At 47.4% G+C, this 25,370-nt stretch overlaps 1 protein-coding gene across 5 annotated transcripts in view; it reads right to left on the bottom strand.

Annotated features, from left to right (window-relative positions):
* Positions 1 to 25,370, bottom strand: part of LARGE1 (LARGE xylosyl- and glucuronyltransferase 1) — a 527,056-nt gene that overhangs the window by 30,437 nt on the left and 471,249 nt on the right. For all 5 annotated transcript variants that reach the window (XM_026010946.2, XM_072741868.1, XM_072741869.1 and 2 more), the window contains exon 11: positions 8,655 to 8,818. In XM_026010946.2, coding sequence (XP_025866731.1) covers positions 8,655 to 8,818 — 164 coding nt within the window. The remainder of the gene's footprint in view (positions 1 to 8,654; positions 8,819 to 25,370) is intronic.

Raw genomic sequence — 25,370 nt, 5'->3', positions numbered from 1 at the left:
TTTATAACACTTAATAATCAAATGGACTGGAGCCAGTTTTCTGAGAGGCCCTGCATTCTCCACAATGCCTACTTTGCCTGAAATTTGTGTTTGGCTTCTGCCACAGGCCCGGCCCTCTGCATTTGGGGGGGGGGACACCCTTGTGGGAGGCATGCGCGTCTGGTGGAGGGAGAGAGGCCAGCCCCCACGGTGGAGAGCCCACTGCCTGGGATTTTAACTCTGTGTCCGAGTTTTCTGAGCAGGGAGCAAGCTCTGCCAAGGGTTTAGCATCAGAACAGAGACGCATTTCGAAATACTCCAGGTTCTCAGGTGCTGCCACAGCAAACATCACAGCCGTGGGGGCTTTACTGGAAGTGGTGCCAGGTGTTCCGTGGAACCTCTGTGAACAGAGAGGGAGGACGACCCAGCCACGCCTGCCTGTCTGCCACCAGCCCCAAGCTTTCTGACCTCTCTTCCCTCAAAATCAAGCTTCCTGCCGGGACCCGAACAACAGCGACAGACCGAGGTTTACTGTAATGATGGTAACACAGAAAATCTGACAGCGACACACAGAACATCGCTACCGTTTCTCTGCGGCATGGAGTGTGCCGGCCGCATTTCCACTGGGACTGCTTTCAACATGCACACCAACTCCCTTACGTTGAGATTGTCATCACTGTGTCACAGGTAGAGAGGCCCAAGGAGGTGAAGTGACTTCCTCCAAGGCACGGAGCTACAAAGGTGGGGAGCTGGACCGACACCCCGGTCTGTTGGAACCCAGTGCCCAGAACCAGACCAATGTTCCACACAGACTGTTCACAGGCTGGGACTAATGTCCCCAAGGATCTTCTCTTGGCTGCCCGTGTCCCCAAACACGAATGTGTTCTCCCCTTGGGCTTGGCTTCTGTGCATTCCCTCCCATTCCTCCTCCTCTTCAGTCTCCCAGGGGGTCTGCTTCAAAGACCCACTGCTCTCTTGAGCCTTCTCTTGGTTGTGTCTCCCCACACCTGTGCCCTAAACTCCTCTCCTGCGGCTCTTGTCTGCATTTCTGGGCTGAGTCGCTCTTTGGTCTCTTACTCTGGCAGATAAAGTACCTGGCACAGCAAGGATCTGAGACGACAGAGAGGGTCTTGAGAGACAAAGGTGAACCTAAGCTACAGAATTTTCAGTTTGGAAAGAACTGATTATGCCATCTTTATGAGAAAGCAGCTCAGCCTCAGAGGGAGCATGGCTTGCTGAAGAGCCCTCAGCGAGTGAATGGGAGAGCTGGTTAGCACTAGGACCCGTGGCCCTGACTCTCCATCTCATGCTCTTCTCCACTTCCCGGAAGGGCCACCATCACTTCACGCTAGGAGGAGGAGGGCAGAGGCTCAGGAAAGGTCAAAGAGATGTCAGGAAGGTCTAGATAAGCCAGGGCTGCCCCAGGGAGCCTACAGGAAGGAAACCTCGTGTGCTTTGTCTGAGGACAAGGGAGCAGGCAGGGAAAGAGCTAAGTCTGAAACTTACAAGGCTGGGTTGGAAGGAATTCTAGAATGTCAGTTGGCCTCTGTTGGGATGGGGAACTCACTCCCTACAAGGCAGCTGATGAGAGCAGAGCAGATTGCATGGTATGGAGGTGCAACTGTGGGCTCTGGGGTTATGCAGAAGTGGGTCTGAACTCTGAGCTGTGTCAGCATTCCTGAGCAAGGGATGACGGTTCTTTGGGCTTCCATTTCTACATGTGCACAGTGCAGACAACAATGCCTCTGTAGATCACAAAATGGCAACAAATCATTCTTGTCTCTCAATCGATACCCTCTGGTGATACTCCTCATACTGATTCTGGGATGGCCATGTCACTTGCTTCAAACAGGACTCAAGAAGTGTTAAGCAGTGCTTATTTGCTGGGGCTTAACCCTAGGTGCTCATGGAACTTTGTGACTACTGCCATGGGGCAAGCCTACTTACCATGAGATATGCAGCAGGTACTCAATATATGGCAGCTGTAATTTCTTCCTTAGGTTCTATTTCTGCCTCTCAAACATGCACCCACCTAACAGATATTTATTTAATATCTACGAGGTATGGATTATGTGTTGGACCCTAGGATGAACAAGAAAGAAAAGGTCCTGCACTTCTGGAGCTTCCTTCTGCTGGAGGGAGAAGACACAGAACAAACCGAGAAAATTCAGAGGAAGCAAAGGGCTGAAGAGGCCCTTTCCTGAAGGAGAACAGGAAATAGGATGGAGTAACCCTGAGGGCTGGCCAGGGAAGGTCTACTGGGGCCATGAATTTGAGACTTGGATCAGGAGAGGGACCCAGCCTTGAAGAAGTGTGGGCAAGAAGCTTTCCAAGGAGAGGGAGCAGCCCTTGGGGTAACCGAGTGTAGTATGCTGAAGCAAGAAGAGAGGGAAGATGGGCGAGTGAGGGGGGCAGAGGGAAAGATGTTGGGGAGTGGGAGAGGCCAGGTCGTATGGGGCAGGGAAGGCCAGAGCATGCAGCTGTACTACTATTCTAAATACAGGAGGAAATTATTGGGGAGTTTTAAAGACATTGACCTGATATACAGATGGTCCCCAGCTTATGATGGGTTGACTTAACAATTTTTCAACTTTACGATGGTGCGAAAGTGATATGCATTGAGAAACTGTGCTTTTGAGTTTTTAATTTGCATTCTCCCCTAGGCTATCAATATGCAGTAGGATGTTCTCTTCTGGTGCTGGGCAGCAGCAGCCATGGCTCCCGGTCAGCCCCTCGATCACAAGGGTTGACAACTGATACACTTGACAATCATTCTGCACTCAGCCAGCCACTCTGTTTCTCACTTCCCATACAGCATTCCACAAATTGCATGTGATAGCCAACATTTTGTTATAAAACAGGCTTTGTGTTAAGATGAATTTATCCAGCTGCAGGCCAATGTTAAGTGTTCTGAGCACATTCAAGGTTGGCGAGGCTAAGCTAGGATGCTTGGTAGGTGGTTAGGTGTATTAAATGCATTTTCAACTTATAATATTTTCAGCTTATGATGGGTTTATTGGGCTATAACCCCATCCACCATAAGTTTAAGGACGATCTATTTTTTAGAAGATCACTATGGCTGTTACATGGAGAAGGAGTTACCTTTCACTCTCTAGAGTGGTGCTTTTCAAACTTAAGCATGCTCAAGATCACTTGGGAGGTTTACTATGACACAGATTCCTGGGTTCCCCTCTAGAGGTTCCTGTTCACTAGGTCTGGGTGGGACCAAGAATTTGTATCACTAACAAGCTCCTGGGTGATCTGAAGCATGGGCGCCTTTACCTCAGCTAACATTTTCTTTCCTCCACTCACAGGAAATAGAGAAGACCACATGATTCCCTGGACCAGTACTTAGTACCTCAATGTCTTTGTCAAAGGGAACACGAAAGAGCAAGCGACTCCTGGCCAGGTGGCAAGGATGCTGTGGCCAGGATCCCTCCCGGCCAGCCCCCTCTGTCTTATCCACCATCCTCATCTGCGGCTGGGATGGGAGGGCAGTCTCCTACATGCTGGGAGTGGGGGAGACCTGCTGGTTGCACAGCTGTAGCAGGCGACGTTCATTCTTTCTGAACGGAATTCTAGAGGGAGCCAGGCATAGGAGCCTGTGCGCCGGCTCCCCTAATTCACTGTGGCATTCACGTAGGGCCTACTTCTGACTCAAAGGTTTACAAACACACCCGAAATGTTTCTTCAATTAAAAATCAATCCAACAGGCACCAATCAGCCTGCTGCATCATAATTGGATGTGTAGGATGGAGCGAAAGGAGGGATTCCTACCATCTCCATCAGCTTGTGGTACTGCTCTATATTTTTTTATTATGTCCCGCTAAGCAGCTTTCGTTAGGGTGTGGAACTCCTTGGGCTCTCTGGGGTATTGTCAGGATGGCAATACTTGTCACAATGCGTTAAGGGGGACTGTGTGCCTGCCATCCTGAGGGATGGGTGTGCTTTGAAGGGAAGGCTTCTGTGGTTAGTGTTTGTGGCAGATATGAGGGGGGCCTGGGTTTCCCTTTAAGTGGGTTGGGAGGGAAGGTCCTGCCAGTGTCCTGCAGCTCCAGCCAGGAGGATGCTTCTAGCTGGCACTAGAAGGAGGGGCTCTGTTTTGCTTGTATCCTATTATTGATGGCAACTGTATACAGAAGGATGGACTTGGAGTGTTAATAATTTAAAAACTTTTCTTTCTAATCCACAAATTCCAGATTGTGAATTCTATAGCTAGCATGGGGGAAAAAAACACTAAGGGAAGGGAAACTAATATTCAATGTAGACCTACTACCTACTGGTCACTTAAGAGCTTCTTATTTTATAAAATCCAGACATCGATCTGTGACCTTGACAGTATCATTGCCACTTCACAGATAAGATGAGGCTCAAAAAGCCTAAGAATCTTGTCCAAATTCAAATAGCTAGTAAGTGGTTCAACTGGACTTTGAACTCACATATTTCTCTTTTTGTTTTCCTATATCACTTTATCTCTCCTTTAAAAAAAATATTTTATTTTAGAAGATTTAATTTATGTATCTGACAGAGAGAGCACAAGTAGGCAGAGTGGTAGGCAGAGGTGGCTCCTGGCTGAGCAGAGAGCTTGATGTGGGGCTCGATCCCAGGACCCTGGAATCGTAAACTGCGCCAAAGGCAGATGTTTAACCAACTGAGCCACCCAGGCACTCCTCACTTTACTTCTCCTAAATACCTACCATGTGCAGATGCAGTGGTCAAAGTTCTCAGATCTGTACATATTTATTGAATGCAAATATATGCCAAGGGCCTTCATAGTCTTTTCATTTAATCTTAGGACTCTATGAGGCAAATATTTTTAACTCTGTAGAAGGAGAAAGATAAGCAAGGGTGTCAGGACTTGCCCAAGATCACCAGCTGAGTAGTAAAGAAGCCAGTGGGATTTGAACCCAGAGCTCTTTGTCTGTAAGTCGAGTGTCCACAAATATTAAGATTTTGGCCAATGATGCTATCAATGATAGGGAGCCTCTGATTGACTGTATGTCGGGGCTAAGTCCTGTTTGTGTATGATCTCATCTGATCATTACACCAACCTTAGCTGGGAGCTACGGTCATTGTCATTTCCAGGTTATAGATGAGGAAACCGAGGCCTGGAGAGGTGACTTGTCCAAAGGTCAAGGTCAAGAAGTGGCAGAGCCACCAAGACCCTACAGTGTCTGACTCCAGGGACCAAATTATTCAAGGTCAGGCTACTTTATTCTGATTAGAAAATATGTCAGATTTGTCTCTTCTATTTTCTCCTGAGTTTGGAGGTACTCACCGGCTACTAATCTTGATTCACCATATTTTATTGATAAAAGGAATGTATTAATAGGAGGCATGAATGGGACCAAGGAAAACCAGGGATGCTCTGAGAGGTGAGAACCTGGAATTATCTGGAACTCACTCACCTGGGCAGATTACAGGACGTGAGCTTCATCTGAGGGGACTGAGGTGCATCTGTGTTGCCCAGAGAACAGATGACTCATCTAAACCATCATTCAGCATGAAACTCAAGGATTAGATTTTATTTTCATTTGGAATGGCATACAGGAGAAGGGAGAAGCAATGGGAAGAGAGGTCTGTCATGGCCAGCTCATTAAGTGCTGCTTGGTGGGAGAGTGTGTGCACCCAAACTGAAGGCTGGGTGAGAAGCCAGATAGAGAAGTTTGGGGTGACCCTGGAGCTCTGGTCTATAGGTCAGTCCCTTATGGAGCCTCACTGGGAGCCAGGTAGGTTTGAGCTGGCAGGGGGCGACCTGCCTTGGTTTCCCCAACACCTTCTGTCATCCTATCTACTCTCCGCTTTCTCACCTATGCCGTAAGCTCCAACCACACTAGAGCCTGTGTTCTCAGTGGGCCTGGTGGCCTCTTTGTTCCCTATTTTACCTGCTCCACCTTGGGGACCCACCTTCTCTCCCTGTGTGCTTTCAACCTCCCATCTACTCAGCCTCCAACTCAAGCAGGCAACCTCTTCTCGGACACAATGCCTGTCTCTTTCTTTGTCCACCCCCTAGCCGGGTTAGGGGCTCCCAGCACAGCGTCTCTCTACAGGAAGAATCTGTTGCCTGTCTGTAGCAGGCTGAATTCTAAGGTGGCCTCCACAACCCCTGCCCCATGGCATACACTCCTGTATAACCCCTTCCCTTGAGTGTGAGTCGAACCCAGGAATGGGATGGAACACTGCTTCCATATGACAGACTGCAGAGAGTCCCCTGCTGGCTTTGAAGAAGTAAGCTGCCATGCTGTCAGAGCACCACAAAGCTAAGACCTAAGAGTGGCCTCTTGCTGCTCAGAATGACCCCAGCCAGAGCCAGCAAGGAAACAGGGACCTCAGTTGTAGAACTGAGAATGACCTTAGAAGTGGACCCTGACTCCCATGAGGTCACAGCCCCAGGCAACACCTAGACTGTAGTCCTGAGAGCAGAGCAGGGGACCCTGCTAGCACCCATCCAGACTCCTGATCCCCCAAACTGAAAGATACTCAATGTTACTCAAGCTGCTATGTCTGTGGCAATTCGTTCTACAACAGTAGGTAACTAATACCCTGAGACGTGAGTACGCTTTATACTCCTTGAAGGCAAAAACTGGGTCTTCTCATAAATATCCTCCACTTCACAAGAGCCTGGCACACCACAGCAATAGATATTTATACAATACCTACTAAGCGGTCTCATGAATGTTGCAGATTAGGAATCTGAGGCCACGGAAAGGGGAAGACCCTGTTTGAGGTCACAATACAGGTCAGGACGGAGCTGGTGCGAGAAGCTCTGGGCTTTTCCCTTTCATCCCAGCTTGTCTTTCCCTGCTACCTGCTATGCTTGGCAAGTTCACTGTGTTCCTGCAGAGGAGTCCTGAGGCCTAAGAACCTCCAGGAAACTACCCGCGGTTGGAGCCACTGAATCCCACAAGTGAGCATTTGCCAATTCACAGTGGGATGCATAAAAGTGATGAGTCTGCTTCTGTAAGCCATGCTCTACATGGTCCATCCCCAGATGTCCCTGGAGGCAAGGTTCCACTCACTTCTTGCAACCCCTACACTACTTCTTACCATATGTGATCCTCTCTGTGGCTGAGCACTTGCTCCTTCATTGGTTTGCTCATTCTTCAGTCACTCCCCACTAGTAACCAGCGGTATTTACTGAACACTTAACAAGCGTGCCAGGTACTATTCTCAGCACCTAACAGCCATTAACTCATTGAATCCTAGAAATGGTCCCATGGAATCACGTCCACAGGCTGCATGGGCATCTCTGAGGTGACTCAGAGAAAATGAGCCAATCAAACTCCCTAATTGTGGGAGCTGAGGGGGAACGATATGAAGGAAACTGGAGGTAGGGAGCCACTGTGGGCTATGTGTAAATGGAAGAGAAAGCTGGTCAGGCAGGGAGGGAGACACACAGGATACCCAGGTATGGAAGGGTACAGCCTTGAGTGAATGACCTCGGGCTCTGAATCTATGCAGCCCCTGGAAGCCAGAGAGATGCTTTCCAAAACATAAATTGGATCATATAACTTTGTGTAAATATCTTCAATAACTTCTCACCACACTGAGAATAAAATCCAAATGTTTTGGTGACTTTGTTCTATAATTTTAATCTCATGCCACTTTCCTGCTATCCTTTAGCCACTGATCTTCTATCATGTTTTTGAATGTGAACCTTTCTTTTTTTTTTTTTTTAAAGATTTTATTTATTTATTCATGATAGAGAGAGAGAGAGAGAGAGAGAGAGGCAGAGACACAGGCAGAGGGAGAAGCAGGCTCCATGCAGGGAGCCCGACGTGGGATTTAATCCCGGGTCTCCAGGATCACGCCCTGGGCCAAAGGCAGGCGCCAAACTGCTGTGCCACCCAGGGATCCCTGAACCCCCTTTCTACTACAGGGCCTTTGTACTTTTTATTTTATCCACCTGGATTTTTTTCTTCTTCTTCTCAGCAACTCACATTCCTGACTCCTTTTCTCATCCTTTAGGTCTTTGCAGAAATGGCCCCTCCTTAGATTTCTCCTGACCACATTACCTAAAAAAGGTCCTTCTCTTGACATTGTTATTATCAGTTTCAGTTCCAAGCACTTATCACAATTATAATCATTTTATACATAATCATTTTACTTAACTATTTTCTTGCTGTTCATACCACCATACTCATGTTCTTAACCCTGGCATGCATAAAACAATCCAGAGTGTCCAACCACACAAATATTCTTACTTTACTAGTTTGCAATGGAGCTCAAAGGTGAATTTGTTTAAGAACTCCCCAGGTGATTCAATTTGTCCCCAGCCAAAGCTGAGAATCAGTGTACTGGAGTGTAAGCCATGTAAGGGCAGGGATCATGTCAGTACTTTGATAAAGGCTTGATGAATGTTTCATCGATATACTAAGAAAAGAAATAGCAATTACTTTCTAGCAGTGATAGTGGTTTCCAGATTATGTATTTGCCTATACTATACCCCTTTTCCTTGAAGTAATTTGCATAGAGCTCTATTTTTAAGAATCAATTCTTCTGTTTTCAAAACCACTACCTTCACCAGAAGACAAGAGCCCCTAGTTTTCAGGGCTGGAGAGGAAGAGGAGTGTGACCCAAGCCTACGCCTGTAAGGTAATTTCTCCTTTTTCCCTTTGACCCAGTATAGAGCTGCAGGGTAGTGATTGTGGGGAGGGCAGGACCCGTCTGCCTACCTGTCCATGGAGAGCTGAGCGACCAGGGTGACATCTGTGTTGTCCGAAGCGGGCTCATACTCATAGTGCAAGAAGTAAAGGTGGGTTCGGTGGACGGTGAACCGCTCTCGACGGAACTCGTAACACAGGTCATCCTCATCAAGTTCAGAGAGCTGCTTCTGGAGCTGAAAAGTAGAAGTGGGGGGTGGGGGGTATGGGACCAAGAAGGTAAACTCCAGGGAGCTAGGAGCCTGCCTCTGGCTGAGTTGGTTATTCACTGGATTGTGTTGATGGGTCAAACATAGGAGGACAGGATCGCTGGTCTTAGTTTCCTCTGCTAGCTAGCTAGTTATTTATTTATTTAGCAATTTAATCTTAAAAAGGCAATAATTAAGGGCAGTTGTCCTTGCCATCTGGGAAAGAAGCACCATCTAGGCTGAGAATGATGGTGTTCACCAATGACAAATGTATAAGCAACCAGAAACTCCTTAAAAACAAAAAAATGCTTTGACAGGTGACCTAGTACAATAATTTCAAATAACAGGGAAGAAGGTACCAAAATCCAAATGGAACAGTACCTTTGCATGAGTTTCTCTTTTGTCTAGGTACCAGGTATTGAAAAGACCAATCTCTGTACCAGGTATTGAAAAGACCTTGAGTGAATGACCTCGGGCTCTGAATTTTTGTCTTTGGGACAAAATTTAAAAATCTGTTCCTTTCATTTCAGCCAAGTTTAATCAGTCTTGGCATCCACTTTTCTTTCTTCTTTCTAGCTCTTGGGAAGTCCCGCTCCCTTAATCTGCCTATAGAAGTTCTTTACGTGGCTCTACTTGCCTTCCTACCCCAACCAATGCAACAGCTGGATGACCTGCCAACAGAGAAACAAGGACTTAGCATGTGACACCGGCATATGCAGATGCACAATATCCAGATCTGTCTGGATGTGCAGATCTGTCTGAGGATGTGCAGCTGCCCAATATACAACCATGTCATGCCAACCCCACCATGTCCCACCCAGGCAGGGGTGACTATGCTTGTTTTATAGATGAAGATTTGCAATGAGAAAGTAAAAGGACTTCAATAGGGACAGAAATGAGATCAGTGGATGTGTAGCGGCAGAGTGGATGGACTGAGAAGAAGCAGGAGAGAAGTCTTTTGTGGAATGTAAATGTTCTACGTCATGGTTACAGTGTTACATGTAACCCACTGTTACATGGGTGTCTACATTTATGAGAAGTCAACAAACTATACACTTAGAATGGGCGGATTTAACATATGCAAACAATTTCAATTGAATTTACTAAAGGTCACATGGCTGGTTACAAGATTCTTTCTGTGACATCAGCCTAGTGTATCACATGATGGCAGATAGTTGAATGTAGTTTAGTTTGTGGGGCTAGAGCTACTAACCTAGCTGAATGTAACAGAGCATTTTTTTCTAAGAAAAAGGTGTATGTATATATTTTAAATCTCCAAATCAATAGTGTAATAAACAAGAATTATATTAACTCACTTCTTCATGACCCTGTCTCAGTTAAAACCATTGTCTTGATAGATTAAGCTATAGCTTTATTTTTCAAGATGTGTGCAATGGCAGAAGAGTGCATTAATCCCTTCAATTCTTCACCCCTTCCCACATCTCTACTCTTTGTCACGTGACTTGCTTTGGCTAATAAAACTGTAGGGAAGCAATGCTGCCCTAATACTGAGACTAGGCTTCAAGGAGAAAGTGTGTGTTTCTTGCGCCTCTACCACTACCCTGAGAGAATGTCTGGGCTGGCCTGCTAGAGGATGAGACACACCTGGAGCAGGGCAGGAGCTCCACAATTGCCTCAGTTGTGGGAGCAAAGCCAGCCAAGCTCAGCTTCCTGTATTCCACTGAGGTTTTACAAGTTTAGAGCAACAGATAACCCATATGGTGTCATTGGGATTTTGTGCAGGGAGCTTTTTCATTATGTGACCTGTCCAATATATCCTCAGACAGTTAGCCTCCTGGGCCCCAGCCCACTAAATGCTTGTTGAGTTCTCCAGACAGTCCGTACAACTCCAAATGCACCGCCACCCCCCGCCTCATATTTCCAAATGTTGCTTGGAGGATCAGTTGAGATCCAGTGATCTATGAGATATTCTCACCCACCTTTAAAATTTTTAACTGTTAACAAGGATGCAGTCGGGGAGTCTCTTCAATTTTTCATGTTAAATTTGAAGTCCTGGCCTATTTGAAGATTCCTATTATGCTGACAGTGTGACCCATGTAAGGCCAGGAAACTGGAATTCTCATTCCATCTAATATTCTATGAGCCAAGGGGCCCCTTCTGACAGCAGGATTAAACCCAGATTCTTGCTGACAATCATATTCTTGCTCCCTGACCCATCGCTCCCCCGACCCCACCCCCAGGTACTCTGTACTTGCACCAATGCCCTCTCTGCTCCCCAAACTTGCCTTTCTCTCCCTCTGAGACTTTGTATGTATCCTACCCTCTCTACTGCCCTCCCTCCTCTCATCTGCTTTTCTCCACCAGGGGACCTTCTATTTACCTTTCAAAATTCAGCCTGATGACACCATGTCTGTCTGAGACCTTTGCTAGCCCTGCCAGGTAGGACTGGTCCACTTCTCTGTGCCCTGAGAGCCCTTGATTCATAACTCCGCTAAAGCACTTATCAGTTTGAACTGAAATTACTTAAGGGCAACTTTCCTGGTGACACGGTGACACTGTACCATGGCCCCTAGCACCGTGCCCACTGCATGACAGATGCTTAATATTCATGTGCTGCACGCATGCGGAATATTTGCTGCATGAAGACCATAATCATTAGAAGGCCTGTCCTTCTAACTTTCTTTTTGTATCCTCTAATAGTATACATAGAAGGTGATCATTTTTAAGCCCATTATTTGTTCCTATATTTGCAGTTCAAGGGTCTGTGATGGCTGAAAATGTGTTAGACAGCAAACAAGCATGCATCAGGCTCTGTGCAAGGTGCTGGGTAGGTGTGATCTCCTTCCTTGGAGCCCCCCCGGGAGGCATGTGCAGCCTCATTTGACAGCTGAAAAGCAATGTCGAGATCTTGAGGTCACTCAGGGAGGTTGAACCTGGGTCTGTATTCTTCTACTACTGAGCTGCCTCTCCAGGAAAGATGCTCATTCAGCCTTGGGTCAAGAAGCACACATGGCACCGTGGCTGAATGATGACTGGTTCTATCCCACTCCTGTCCACACAGTCTTTGGTGAGTGGGTGAGGTGCTTAACCCTTCTGGGCCCTGACTTCTTCAAGTGTAAAAATGGGGATGATAATAGGAACTACCCCAGGGGATTGTAGGAGGATTCCAAGAGATCCCACATATGCAGAGTACAGTGTTTAGAGTAAAGACACAGCAGACATCGTCTGTTACATGGTTGTTATCAGAGTTAGGAAATGGAGACGCCTGGGTGGGTACTTTCCATCCTCACCACCACCTGGAGGAGACAGTAGGGCAATGGCAGCGAAGGCTGGAGCTCGCTGAGCCTGGATAGCACTTCTGTCTCATGAGTGTCAGAGACAGTCCCCACATCTTCCTTGAGGAACCCAAATATACCAAGAAACCACAATGTTGCCCCTCAACTGGAAACAACCAATTCATATCCTCCTTCTCTCTCAACTACACTGCAAAAGGGCACATGCAATTATTCCCTTTTAGAGAATAAACATCTGCAAAGCTCTCTGCAAAAACAGGGTTGTTTCCGGGGGTGGCGGTTGGAGGGTGCAGTTTGATCTATGTGGTGTTTTAAATGTGTTGACAGGAGTGCATGGCTTCTGGTACAGTGAAGACAGAGAGGGAACATGTGAGGGTGGGTGTGGCCAGGCATGTGATAATGGAGAGAAGGGTTTTTCTTGATGAGCTTTCAAAAGAGAAGTTATCCTCATCCTGTGAGAAAGGAAGTTAGTGGCCAGAGCATGAGAAATGCATGTATGTATAGGGATTTCTCTATATATACGCAAGCATACTCTTGAGTTAGGGCGAAACAACATTCCAAGATAGATAGCTCCAGGAGCCATTTTCTGAAAAACACCCATCTATAGTGGGATCCTCAAGGCAGGAGCTGTATCCCATTCATTTCTGAATTTCCTATACCTAGAACATCTGGAGCACCCTGTGTGCTCAACAAGCCTCTACTGGATATACTCCCAGCCATGTACTCATGTTAAAAAAAAGGAACAATAACCTCAGAATCACCAAAGCATGGCCTGACCTGGTCGGGAGGGTCTACCAGCAGTCCTGGGGGTATAAGTAGGCTCTATGAACTTCATGGTACCACTAATATGATTCAGTGGCATCCACACCCCTAGGTCACCCGTGGCCATCACGGTACCTAAGGAGGAGGGTCTAGGGAATACCCTTGTCTACCAAATGCACTGGGTATTGTGGCAAGCACATCAAATATGATGTCCAACATATGATATCGGAATCTATGGGACTCTGGACCAACCAGATGCCTTCCTGGTGATTAATGTTATATTCCTCATCATGTTGATGAGGTTCAGTGCTAAATGCTTTCAGGCGGATTGCTTTATTAATTTCATCCTTCGGCACACACCTCTGTTTTACAAAGGAGGAAACTGAGTCTCAGAGAGTTTCAGTCATCTGCTAGTTGCACAGCTCAGGAGAAACAGTTCCAGACTGAGAATACAGTCTTGGGACCTCACATAAGGGACACCTTGGCAGTGCAGTGACTCCTCTCCCCAGGGATAGATGCAAGGATCAAAGAGACGGTGGAAGACACAATGCTCCATGAAAAAGCAGGCCATAAAAATGCATATGCAGTATGATCCCAATACAGCAAAAAGACAAACAAACAAAAAGCCACACAGAAAATAGAGCAAAGGGAACACATTACAGTGTTAACAAAGCTTTTCTCTGCCTGGTGAATTCACGGATGAATCTTACTGGCTTCTTTATACTTTCCTGTACTTAACGAATTCCCTGCAATTTTCTCAAAGGAGTTAATGCGTGTTAAACTGCTTTGTAAACTGTAAAGTGCTACACAAAACCTAAGTCATGTGATTATGATTGCATTATGTACCTTTTCAAATTCTAATCTAGGACTTCTTACTGCTGACTGCATGGCTGATGTTATCTCAAGGGGAAGGTTGGAGCAGCTTAAAAACTACCTCTTTTCCACCCAAACTATGGGTGATTTCTCCAGGGAGATGCTGAGCTGGAGGGAGGGATTTCATTAACAGGGTCTGAACGCTACCACACTCCATACTCTGGCCAGGGGGGAGTAGGAGGCTTCCTGACAAGCAAGTCACAGAAACAAAAGACAGATTTCTCCTGAGATAAAATGCATTTGCTAAATTGCTTCTTTGGGCAGCCAGCTGAGGCACAGGGAGATTTGGACTCAAAGGAAAATGGCCCTTTAAACAGTTTGCATTTATTTCTTCCCATCCTTAAGGACAGTGGCCTGGATTGACCTCTGAGCTGTCAGAGATGATGGCTGGTCATGCCTGAGGATTCAGAGGGGTTGGAAGTGCGTCCATGGCTCCAGGCTAATGGACCTCTGTTCAAAAGCAGGAAAAGCTACAGGAGGTTATGGGGATAACCGGAAACTCAGACCTGATTCCTCTGACACTCATTTTCAATGTGACCTTGAGCAAGTCATTTCTCCGATTTGTAAGACAGAGTTTGGGTTTCATAAAAGTGGCTCTCAAGGATCAAGCGCTCAATAGGGTCAGGGAACGTGCGGGGAGCTTTGCAGGCACTTTCTCATTTAATACTCACGCTGACTCCACAGCTTAGGGACAACTACTGTCCACCTTGTTTACAGATGAAAGCATTCATCATCTCAAAGGTTTAGCCACTTGTTCAAGGTCACACAGTGAGAATTGGGATATTACCTCCAGGCGTATTTTCCCCACGTTCTTGTGCGTAATCAACTCACTACAATGCCTTGTTAGTCAGTCTCTGGGGCTCTTTCCAGTTCTAATGCTAGATGGTTCTATGACTACAGGGACTATGCTGAACGCATGCACTCCCTGCGGTGGCGGAGACCTTCTGTATGCACCAAGATTCATGTTCTCTTCTCTTCCTGAGTGCACAGCCAGGCTGCCTTCCCAGCTTTCCTTCTGGTAAGGTAACTGGCCAAGTCTGGTCAGTGGAATATGGGCAGGTTCTGGCTACTATGGTTACCACTTTCAAGGCTCTGACTTGTGCACCTTCCTCTCTGTTGGCCAGAGCAAGGGCATCCAGGAGAGGACTCCAAGGCTCTGTGGAGGGCAGAGCCACAAGTTGGAAGGAGTTTGGCCCCCTGGATCTGGAGAAAAGCCACCTGCCAATCACAAACATCCATTTGCACCGATGTGAGAAATACTCTTCTAGCATGCTGAGCCCATTTCACCACTGCTTGTGATACTTTAACACACCTGCTTGCCTCTTCTAGCCAGTGAGTGATGAAGACTGAGTACAACGGACCAAGTAAAGAGTCTCCTTCTTATGACACTGCTCTTTCTGATGCCTTGGCAGCATGGGTGGAAGATTCTTGTGGGTAAAGTAACTCTCCAGAATGCTGCTTTATACTTTCAACATTTACCTTCAGTTTTCTGTTGCCTTGATACCCTTGACTTCATCTGTTCCTCCCAATATCTGAGTGAGACAGGCAGGGCTGCCCTACTGCCCTTAGTTGATTTGCTTGGAGACCTGGGACTCTTAACGCACATCTCCTGAAACCTACCTCAGGGCTCCTCCCTGTGGCTTTCCATGAAGCGGGGAAGCTTTATTAAACCACTCAAACAGGTAGGGAAAGATTACTAGCTCATGGGTGTATTAATCAACAAAGTTCTGGAAGCTCAAAACATTTACTAAGGAAAGCCAACAATGGGCCACTTTCCTTCTTTGACGGGAGGGGAAAGGCATGGGTTTAGGGCTATTTAGAGAAGGTTCAGAGAGAATCTTTCTAGCACTCAGGCTCTAAGGAAATAATGAGGAAAAGGCCTAGTCTCCTCCCTCCTGGGTACCAGTATTAATTTGTAAACAGCATACAATAGGCCCTCACTGTATGCCAAGCCCTGTGCTAAGAATGGGGAATGAACCCCAGTTTCTTTTTTTTTTTTTTTTTAAATTAATTTTTATTGGTGTTCAATTTACCAACATACAGAAAAACACCCAGTGCTCATCCCGTCAAGTGTCCACCTCAGTGCCCGTCACCCATTCCCCTCCAACACCCGCCCTCCTCCCCCCTTCCACCACCCCTAGTTCGTTTCCCCGAGTTAGGAGTCTTTATGTTCTGTCTCCCTTCCTGATATTTCCCAACATTTCTTCTCCCTTCCTTTATATTCCCTTTCACTATTATTTATATTCCCCAAATGAATGAGAACATACACTGCTTGTCCTTCTCCGATTGACTTATTTCACTCAGCATAATACCCTCCAGTTCCATCCACGTTGAAGCAAATGGTGGGTATTTGTCGTTTCTAATGGCTGAGGAATATTCCATTGTATACATAAACCACATCTTCTTTATCCATTCATCTTTCGATGGACACCGAGGCTCCTTCCACAGTTTGGCTATTGTGGCCATTGCTGATAGAAACATCGGGGTGCAGGTGTCCCGACGTTTCGTTGCATCTGAATCTTTGGGGTAAATCCCCAACAGTGCAATTGCTGGGTCGTAGGGCAGGTCTATTTTTAACTCTTTGAGGAACCTCCACACAGTTTTCCAGAGTGGCTGCACCAGTTCACATTCCCACCAACAGTGTAAGAGGGTTCCCTTTTCTCCGCATCCTCTCCAACATTTGTTGTTTCCTGCCTTGTTAATTTTCCCCATTCTCACTGTGAACCCCAGTTTCTATGCTTAAATTGTTCACACAGTCTGGGTGGGGGAATAAAGAAGTGACTTAGTAGGGGCACCTGGGATCAATTCCACATCAGGCTCCCTTCTCAGCGGGGAAGTCTGCCTCTCCCCTCAGTTATGCTCACTCGTGTTCTCTCTCTCTCTCTCAAATAAATAAATAAATAAATAAATAAATAAATAAATAAATAAAATCTTAAAAAAAAAGAAGTGAGTTAGCAATCATAATACTGCATATTCATATACCAACGAAACTTAATGGGGGCGGGGCAGAGGTGTGGGCATGTGCTGTGTGCCACACTGACCCCAGCTCTTCAGCTGTCCCGAGTCATTTAGTCTTCACTGAGCCTATCAGGCAGGACTAGTTAGACTCCCATTTTTACAGATGGGGAAACTGAGGCACAAAGAGTTTAAGCATATGGCCTGAACTCTCATCTAAGTACTCCTCAGATTTTACCTGTGGCAGTCTTGCTCCAGGGCTGCCCTCTTAGGTACTGTACAAGGAGCTGGCTAGCAGAGAAAGAGTGTGCCAGAAGCAGAGGGCAGGGAGCTGCTATAAGCAAACATACACGAGGGGACAGGACCTATTTGGATGGATTACAACCAGAGCCTAGGGGCGTGCATGAGGGATGTGTACAAGTTGGAGCTTGATGGGAACAAAGCAGACAGGCCACGATGGGGCGCCTGCAGCCCAGACACATCTCCCCAGGATCCTGACCCCATGGCGCTTCCCTCTCTTCTCTCCCCTGGCCTCCCAGGCAAACGCTGTGACTTTTGGGCTCTAGAGCTTAACAAGCCTGTGGAGGGCCCCTGGAGGCTGGCCTTGGGCAGCCTGTCTTAGGGCTCTGGTGCTGGCCACCCGAGGGCTCTGCTGCCCACCGTGTGATTAAAGAGCTGGTGACACGCAGCTTGCACGTGACAGCAATAATGCTTTCTGGTTTTTCTCTGGGGTTTCTCTGGGATACAGCTGTTTCCACAGAGCCATCTGTTCCCTGGCACTGCCGTGCAGACTGATGCTGCAAAGTGTTTATAGAGTCTGCTTATATATGTCTTATTTTTAAATTCTAATTGAGCCACGGTGATGCTGTGGTCCTTTCTTCTTGGTGGGCTTGGTATCAGGGAACATGGCCGCACAGACTGCCCAAAACTCTTGTAGGATGAGGGAGTTGAGTCTGGAAACCCTCCTTCCAGAGGGGAGGCAGGATCTCAGGTGTCAGGATGAGCTTTTCGGCCCACATTTGGAACCAGGCCTCCTGCGGATGTGCGACACTCCACACACCTTAACCGCATCAACCCTCATGACAGCCTGGGCTGGGATTAGTTCCTGACCATTTCACAGGTGAGATTACTGAGGCTGTGGGAGGGGAGAGTTACCCCTGAAGTCCTAGATCTAGTTCTCAGGCCAGGTGTTCTGATTCCAAGTACAGGGATCTTTCCAGCACTCCACAGATGCTTCAAGAGAAGGACTTAGGGATCCCTGGGTGGCTCAGCGGTTTAGCGCCTGCCTTTGGCCCAGGGCATGATCCTGGAGTCCTGGGATTGAGTCCCGTGTTGGGCTCCTGGCATGGAGCCTGCTTCTCCCTCTGTCTGTGTCTCTGCCTCTCTCTCTCTCTCTCTCTCTCTCTCTCTGTGTGTGTCTCTCATGAATAAATAAATAAAATCTTAAAAAAGAAAAGGACTTAACAATAGTTCATGTGTTCACCAAAATTGAGCACATGCCAGGTAATCTTTTATGGGCATGAAGATATATTAATGAATGAAACAGGTAAAAATCTCTGCAGTCACAGAGCTTCCATTCTCATAGGGAAAGACACAATCAACAAAATAAAGAAGTCAAGAATATAATCTATTGAGTTAGTGGTACATATTATACAGAAAAATTAAGTCAGGAGGCCTGGGACACAGGGGTGCTGGGGTACAGGCCAGGTACTGCAGGTGTAGACCGAAGAGTTATAAATATTTGCACAAAGACCACTCAGCCATGGGTCAAGCTTCACACGAGTTCCAGGGCTGCCACTACCTGTTCTAGGATTTCACTTCTCTGAGCTTCTAGTTCCTCCTCTAGAAATGGAGGTGATCACTACCTTGCAGGGTTTGTGAAAGAGTAAGAGATGGTTGTAAAGGTAAAAACCACTAGAACCATCACCAAGTAACCTGTAGTTCTCATTATATTCATCTTATCCATGGAGCTCCATCCACTTGGGAAGCATGGCCCCAGTTACCACTTCTGAGTTACACAGACCTGCTTTCCAATCGTGGCCCACCATATAGGAGCTGTTTGACTTTGAGCAAGTAACTCATCCCTTCTGAGCTTTGGTTTCCTTATCTGTGAAATGTGACTCATAAAGCCTACCTCCCTCGATTGGGGTGAAGATTAAAGTTGCACTTCCTTTTCTCTTTCCCTGCAGGAAACCCCAATCGGCAGAGGCTAAAAAAAGCAGAGGAAGGTCTTGAAGCGATGCAGAGAGCTGTCTCCAGGCTAGGAGATAGAGTGGTGAACGTCTAGCACAGGGACACAGACTCAACAGGCTCCGGAGTCTCCTGTGTCATCACTTGGACGCTGGTACTGGTTTCCTGGAGGGCGGTTTGGCAAGGATGCTGGGTACAGGGCTGAGCCCGAGTGGAATGGGCTGGGCCATCGATTCACGAGGTCTGCTGTGGACACGGGCTAAAGAAGCTCTAAGTCTGCAGACATTGATTTACAATTCCACGTACAGGTCAAAGCTCACTGGGGTCCAGTTTTTTTTGTTTTTTGCTTTGTTTGCACATTTTGGAGGTTTGCTATGTCTCATAATTGAACTTCTACCACAACAGCGCATGATTCTTCTACTTTGGGTCTTTCCAACTTACATACCATTGGTTTTTCTTTCCTCAGCTGCCAGAGGAAGGAGGAACGGGGAGGTGAGCCCAGAAAGGGTTGTTCTGAAGCTGATGAACTCAAAGTGACAGCTGTCAGAAAGGAATCTGCAGAATAAGCAGGATAGTCTGAGGCCATTTCCTGCCAGGATAAATAGCATCCTCCTTCCTCTAGCCAATTCCTGCCCCCTCAGCCTAGCCAGCGTGATCTTACTGAAAATTGCAAACTGAGTTTCGTATACTTAGGTTACCAAAGGGGGCATATGTGTTTGACCAAGATTCCCATCCAAATGGATTCAAATGTATATATTCTAATAACTCTGCATTTTAAAAGGTGAGCTTCCTTTATCTGGAAAATACCCTTAGGTGGAACAAGGTTCTCCTGATGATACAGCATTGCTTTACAAATACAGTGCTTAGGGAGAGTTGCATGTTTCTAAATAACCAATGTATGGAAACATGCTACCCTAGCTGCCAGGCTGTCAGGGATGCCAGGGGGCAGGGTGCCCTTATTTTTCTCTGCTCTAGAGGACAGGACTCAGATTAATGGGTTCCTTACAGACAGGAAGACTACACTCATCATGAGGAAGAATGGGTTAGCATCTGGAGCTTTCCCCAGCAGTGGAGGAAGCTGTTGTAAGTGATGAGCTTCTTGTCTTTGGGAGGATTCCAGCGGAGGCCGGATGCAAGCCTGTTAGAGATGCTGTAGCAGGATTTTTGCATGGAGTTGGGGTGGAGAACATCTGGGCTTATCCACCTGTGTTCTGTGGAGTCCCAGGGTTCCCTGGATAGACCTGAGGGGCGAGGTTGCTGAGGAAAATGGAGAGATGTCATGGGACAGGACAGGCTGTGTGTCCCATCAGCTACTGCCTATCTAAACCACGGATGGAGGCTGCTCTTCCAAACCAAACCATCTTGTCCTAGAGGAAGAACCCCGAACACAGAATCTAAAATGGGGGCTGCTTCTCCCATCGTAGCTTCACACTGGCTTCTTGAATTTACTTGTTTATTCTCTTCAGCAGGAGGGTCAGCCCAAAGGCCTCCCCTTCCTACCCGGAGTCTCTTAATTGGTGGGAAATCCACTTGGGATTGTGTGGCCCAGAGCTAAAGCGACAGCCCCTGGGATGCTTATAGACGGAGCTCTAAGCAACGCTGTAGCTCCCCTCTCTGGAGGCCTGCCTAGGAAAAATGTTAACAAAACCTGAAGACCATTTGTGGAACAACAGGTTTGGGCCCAATCTCAGATGGGTTCAGTATCGTGATCTGTGAAAAAATGCACCTCCGTGAACACTGTGTTCCTGGTGCTGAGTCCCATTTATGGTGATTTAACATAAAGTGTCCACAAAACACTGTGACAAAGGCATCCCCATCCCCATTTATCAGATGGTGACCCTCAGAGCACTCACATGACTTCTCTGAGTCGCGTGTCTCCTGAATGAGTGATCTGTGATGACAGGGGAGCCCACCATCTTATCATCACCACCATCATCACCTCCCCGGTGAAGAAATAATAACCATCTTGTGCAACTGCTTATGCCCTCACATTGCCTTCGCCTGAATGTGCCCTGTTCCCATTCACCTCGGGTCTCCACTGCTCCCTCCCTTGCACTAGGTTCACCTTTCTTAGCCTTCAAATCCTCCCTCCTCCGGGGAGTCTCCTGTGATGCACCTGCTCTTCCTTACCGGTGAAATGCCCTTCTCTTGGGCTACTGAAGTGCCGTCTTGGTCCGGTGCTCCTCACACGGGAGGATGACCCCCGCTTGTCTGCATCCCTCGCTGGAGCAGACTTTGATTTGCACCGCTCCCCTGGATCACTAGCCCTGCAGCTGGTGCCTGTTTGAAGGACTATCTGCCTGAGACACTGCTGTTGGAGACCTTTCTCCTCTAGGGCCTGCAGTCCTATGAAGAGGTTCCCACGTCATTTCTTTGACACTGCCACCCTCTGTGCGCTTGTCAAAGCTCTAATGACCTCACCCCCAGGGCTGGGAGCATTTAGCTTTGGCCCAGATCCAGGATCTTACGCTTTCCCTCTGGCTGTGTTTGCCTAACACTCAACATGCTGCAAAGGGCCAGAGGGTGGAACTCCCCCCAAGGACACAATGTTCCGGGGACCCAAAGTTACAGACATTTTGCTTGCCCCAGCCCCTCTCTGGGGGTGGGCTTGGCCAGAGGAACCTGGCTGCAGCAGGGCACAGGGACCTACCCTCTTGATTTATGAGGGGGAGTTGTACCTACCCCTGTCTTAGCACCCACAAAGCAACCCACCTGTTCTCTGATCCCTGCTGCTGCTGCCCTAGGTCAGAGCCCCATTGCCATCTCTTTGCCTGGGACGTAGCAATGGTCTAACTGGCTTCCCTGCCTCCAACCTGCCCTTCTCGTTGTATTCTCTACACGGAGTGATTTCTCTCAAATGTAAATCTGACCATGATTAAAGCCCTTTGGTGGCTCCTCACTGCTGACTGGGTCAGTCTAAACTAACCAAAGCCAAGGCCCCTCCGGTCGGCTTCATTCCTTGTCACTCCTAACAGGCCTGTGCTCTAGGAAACTGACTACCAGCATATTCTCATTGGACTCCCTGCTTTTCCATCTGCTCTCCCCTCACCTGGTACTTCCTTTGTCTCTATTATTTGTTCAACCCGTTCAATAAATATTTGTTAAGTGCTTATGATGTGCTTGCTTCTCTGCTACAGGAAGGAGTCCCCAGAGGTGAACAGGACAGGCAAAGTCTCTAAGGGTCTTATATATTCTGCTCTTCTTTTCGGGGGTGGCGGGGAACAGGAGACAATTGCATGAACCAACTAATTGTGCATAGTAGTGTGTGCTCTGATAAAAAGAAAATGGGGCACATCACAGTGACTTATAGCATCACTGGATGCCCCTGTTAGGGGAGGGGCACAAGTTTCTGAGGATGCTACCTTTGAGACAGGTGGGTGCTAAGGGGCAGGGTGTTCCAGGCAGAGGGGAAGCAAGCACAAAGGCCCTGTTTTAGGAATGAGACTGGAATGCAGAAGAAACAAAGGTGGTGGTTGTGGCTAGTGCACAGTCAAGGGCAGAGTGTTTGGGACAACAGCTGTGGTGAGCACTCAGGGAAGGCTGCCCTCTTGCTCATGGCCCCCCCTGGACCCAAGGTGACCATCCTCTTGGCATCTCTAACACTTGTTACATGACAAGCGATTTATGTATAGGGATGGAGTCAGCCTGTAAGTTCAACCTGGGTGGCCTGGCAAGGTGTCCGGCAGGTGGCTGGCATTGATGCCTGCTTATTGAACAAATAAATGCAGTCAGATTAGGAGAAGGACTACCGATGACTTCCCCACTCTGATGACCCAGCAGGGGAAAGAGGTGCAAGTGGGTAGTTTATAAAGGGAGTCCCACTTTGTAAGATGCCCAACAGTGCACTTGGGGAGCTCACTGATAGAACAATTAACTGGTGGCTTCATCCTGCCAAGGCTTTTTATTGAGTCTTTTCCATGTAGGAAAAAACAAAGGTGAGAGAACAGTTTTCATTTAGTGTTTGGGGGAAAAAGTGCCGAATGGGCACTCAGATATTGATGATGATGGCAAATACTGATTTGAGTAGAGAGAGGAAGGCAAAACCAGAAGAACACAGCATTTGTCGAAACCTCTAAAGTGCTTTCCAGACTCTGAGCCAGAGTTCATGTGCTTAATGGTATTCTTTTCTCTACTGCCAGTGGTGGAGAAGGGCAGACACTGACAAAGGCATGGAGGGTGATGTGGAGAAGGCCCAGAGCTCAAGGGGACTCCACTGTGACCTGGGAGCAGATGCCAGAGGGCAGGGTGGCCGTGGGACCAGTCACCCTGGTAAAGGGCCAGGTGAGTGCATCCTCCAGACCTTCCGTAGACACCATCCCCTGACGCTGGGAACTAAAAGAATTCTCCTGACATCCAAGATAAGAATATAAATAATAACGATAATAGTAATAAAAGGAAATTCTGACTCTTTCACCTGCTTACAACATCCTTCCACTCGGCCTTCTGCCCTTCTGATGCTCAGCATCTGCCATTCTCCTCCCTGGGCTCCAGCCCCTGGGCACACTGGCCATCCTGCAGGTCTTCATGTTGGCTGTGGCCTGCCCCAGGGCCTTTGTACTAGCTACTCCCCCCGACCTGGAATGTACTTCCTTTGCTCTTCCACCTCTCTCCCCAGCTTTACTGAAATGCGGAGACGGCGTATTAACATAGCATATTAAATGGCAAATTAAAAAGTTAACATAATGAAAAGAATTTGGTGAGTTTAGACGTGTTACGTTCATGCTACTTTCATTATAATCAAGGTAATAAACATTATCCATCACCCCCAGAAGTTTCTTAGTTTTTTTGTGTGTGTGTTAAGAACACTTAACACGCGAGATCCAACTTCTTAAAATGTTTAAGAGCACCACACCCTGTTAACTCCAAGCACCGTGCAGCATAGGAAATCTCTGGGACTTACTCCTGTTGTGTAACTGTAACTTTATACCCACTAAACACATCAGCTCCCCATAACCCCTCTTCCCTCCCCGGTAACCAGCATTCTGTTGTCTACATCTGTGCATTTACTATTTTAGATGTCTCACACATGGGACATCATGCGGTATCTATTCTTCTGTGACTGGATTCTTTCCTTAGCACAATAACATCTCCGTGGTTCACCCATGTTGTCACAAATGGTAAGATATCCTTATTTTTTAAGGTTGGACAATATCCTATTGTTCACACACATGGCGTTTTATCCATTCATCTGTCATGTCGATGGGCACTGGGCTGTTTTCACCTGTGGCCATCAAGAGTAATGCTGCAGTGACCACGGCAATGCACATACTGCCTCAGGATCCTGATTTCAATTCTTTTGGAAGCACACCAGAAGTGGGATGTTGGGTCATAGGGCAGTTCTCTCTGTAATTTCTTGAGGAACCTCCATACTGTTTTGCACAGCACCCACAGCATCGTATTACAGTGCACAGTGTTCCAATTTCTCTACATCTAACCATTTCTCATTATCTTTTGTTCTCTGGGAGCAAACATCTTTACAGGCGTGAGGGGGTATCTCACTGTGGCTTTGATTTGTATTTCCCTCATCCTTTGCTGTTCTATGGCTGGCTCTTTCTTGTCATTCAGGACTCAGATGGAACACCACTTTCTCAGAGAAGCTGCCCTCTGCCCCACCCCACCCTGGCCCCTGCAAACCAGTGGAGTAGCCCAGCTGCTCATTAATATGCCACCATGTAGCACCTGCCACTGGCTGATCATTTTTCCTGAACATTCATAGTTATCAAGTGTGTTTCCCCCATGAGAATATTAGTACCACAACAGCAGGGGACCATCGTCCTTTGTTTTACCTATGCATGCTCAGGGCTCAGAACAGGGAGGCCCTCAGGAAATGTTCACTGAATGAACAATCACTTCTATCTCTAATACTTAGGGTCAAGGAAAGAGAGAAAATATTTATTGAGCAGCTAACATATGGCAGATGCTGAGCCAGGTGCTCTAAATGCAATTCCATACTTAGTCTCAAAACCCGCCTTTAAGTTTTACATCTACTTTTGGTGGTTGAGGAAACGGAAGCACAGAGAGGGTGAGTAACTTGCTGGGGGTCATGTACTTGGTAACTGGAAGGGATTAAAGCCAGCCCAGGTCAGCCTGACCCAGCATGCCCTGCCTTCTTCCATGACAGTGTGCGGCTTCCCCATTTCCTGCTCCCCAGAACTTCAAATCACTTCCAACCTTGCTCCTTGCTTGCTGTGAGCAACTGCTGTGCCTCAATCTCTGCACTCAGATTGGGGGAAGAAAGAGGGTTTCTATGCACATCACATGAAGTATAAGGTAGGAAAAAATTATCAGCAGCGAAGACACAGGAAGATACAGGGGCTAGCTATGCCTGGGGCCTGTACCTAATGCTTTCTCCACCTACACTACCCCTAAAGGAGCCAGTTAGTGCACCTCATCGGGGCTGAGCATACCCCCTCTCTGCCTGCAGTGATGAGCATGGAGCAGGGTTGACGCTGGAGCACCAGTGTCCCCACCCCATCCCAATGGGACCCGGGGCAAGGGTGCGGCTC

This window comes from Vulpes vulpes, chromosome 16 (genome assembly GCF_048418805.1).
Source record: "Vulpes vulpes isolate BD-2025 chromosome 16, VulVul3, whole genome shotgun sequence".
Classification (NCBI taxonomy): domain Eukaryota; kingdom Metazoa; phylum Chordata; class Mammalia; order Carnivora; family Canidae; genus Vulpes; species Vulpes vulpes.
The sequence above is the reverse complement of the archived record's forward strand: the minus strand, read 5'-3'. Positions and strand labels throughout refer to the sequence as shown.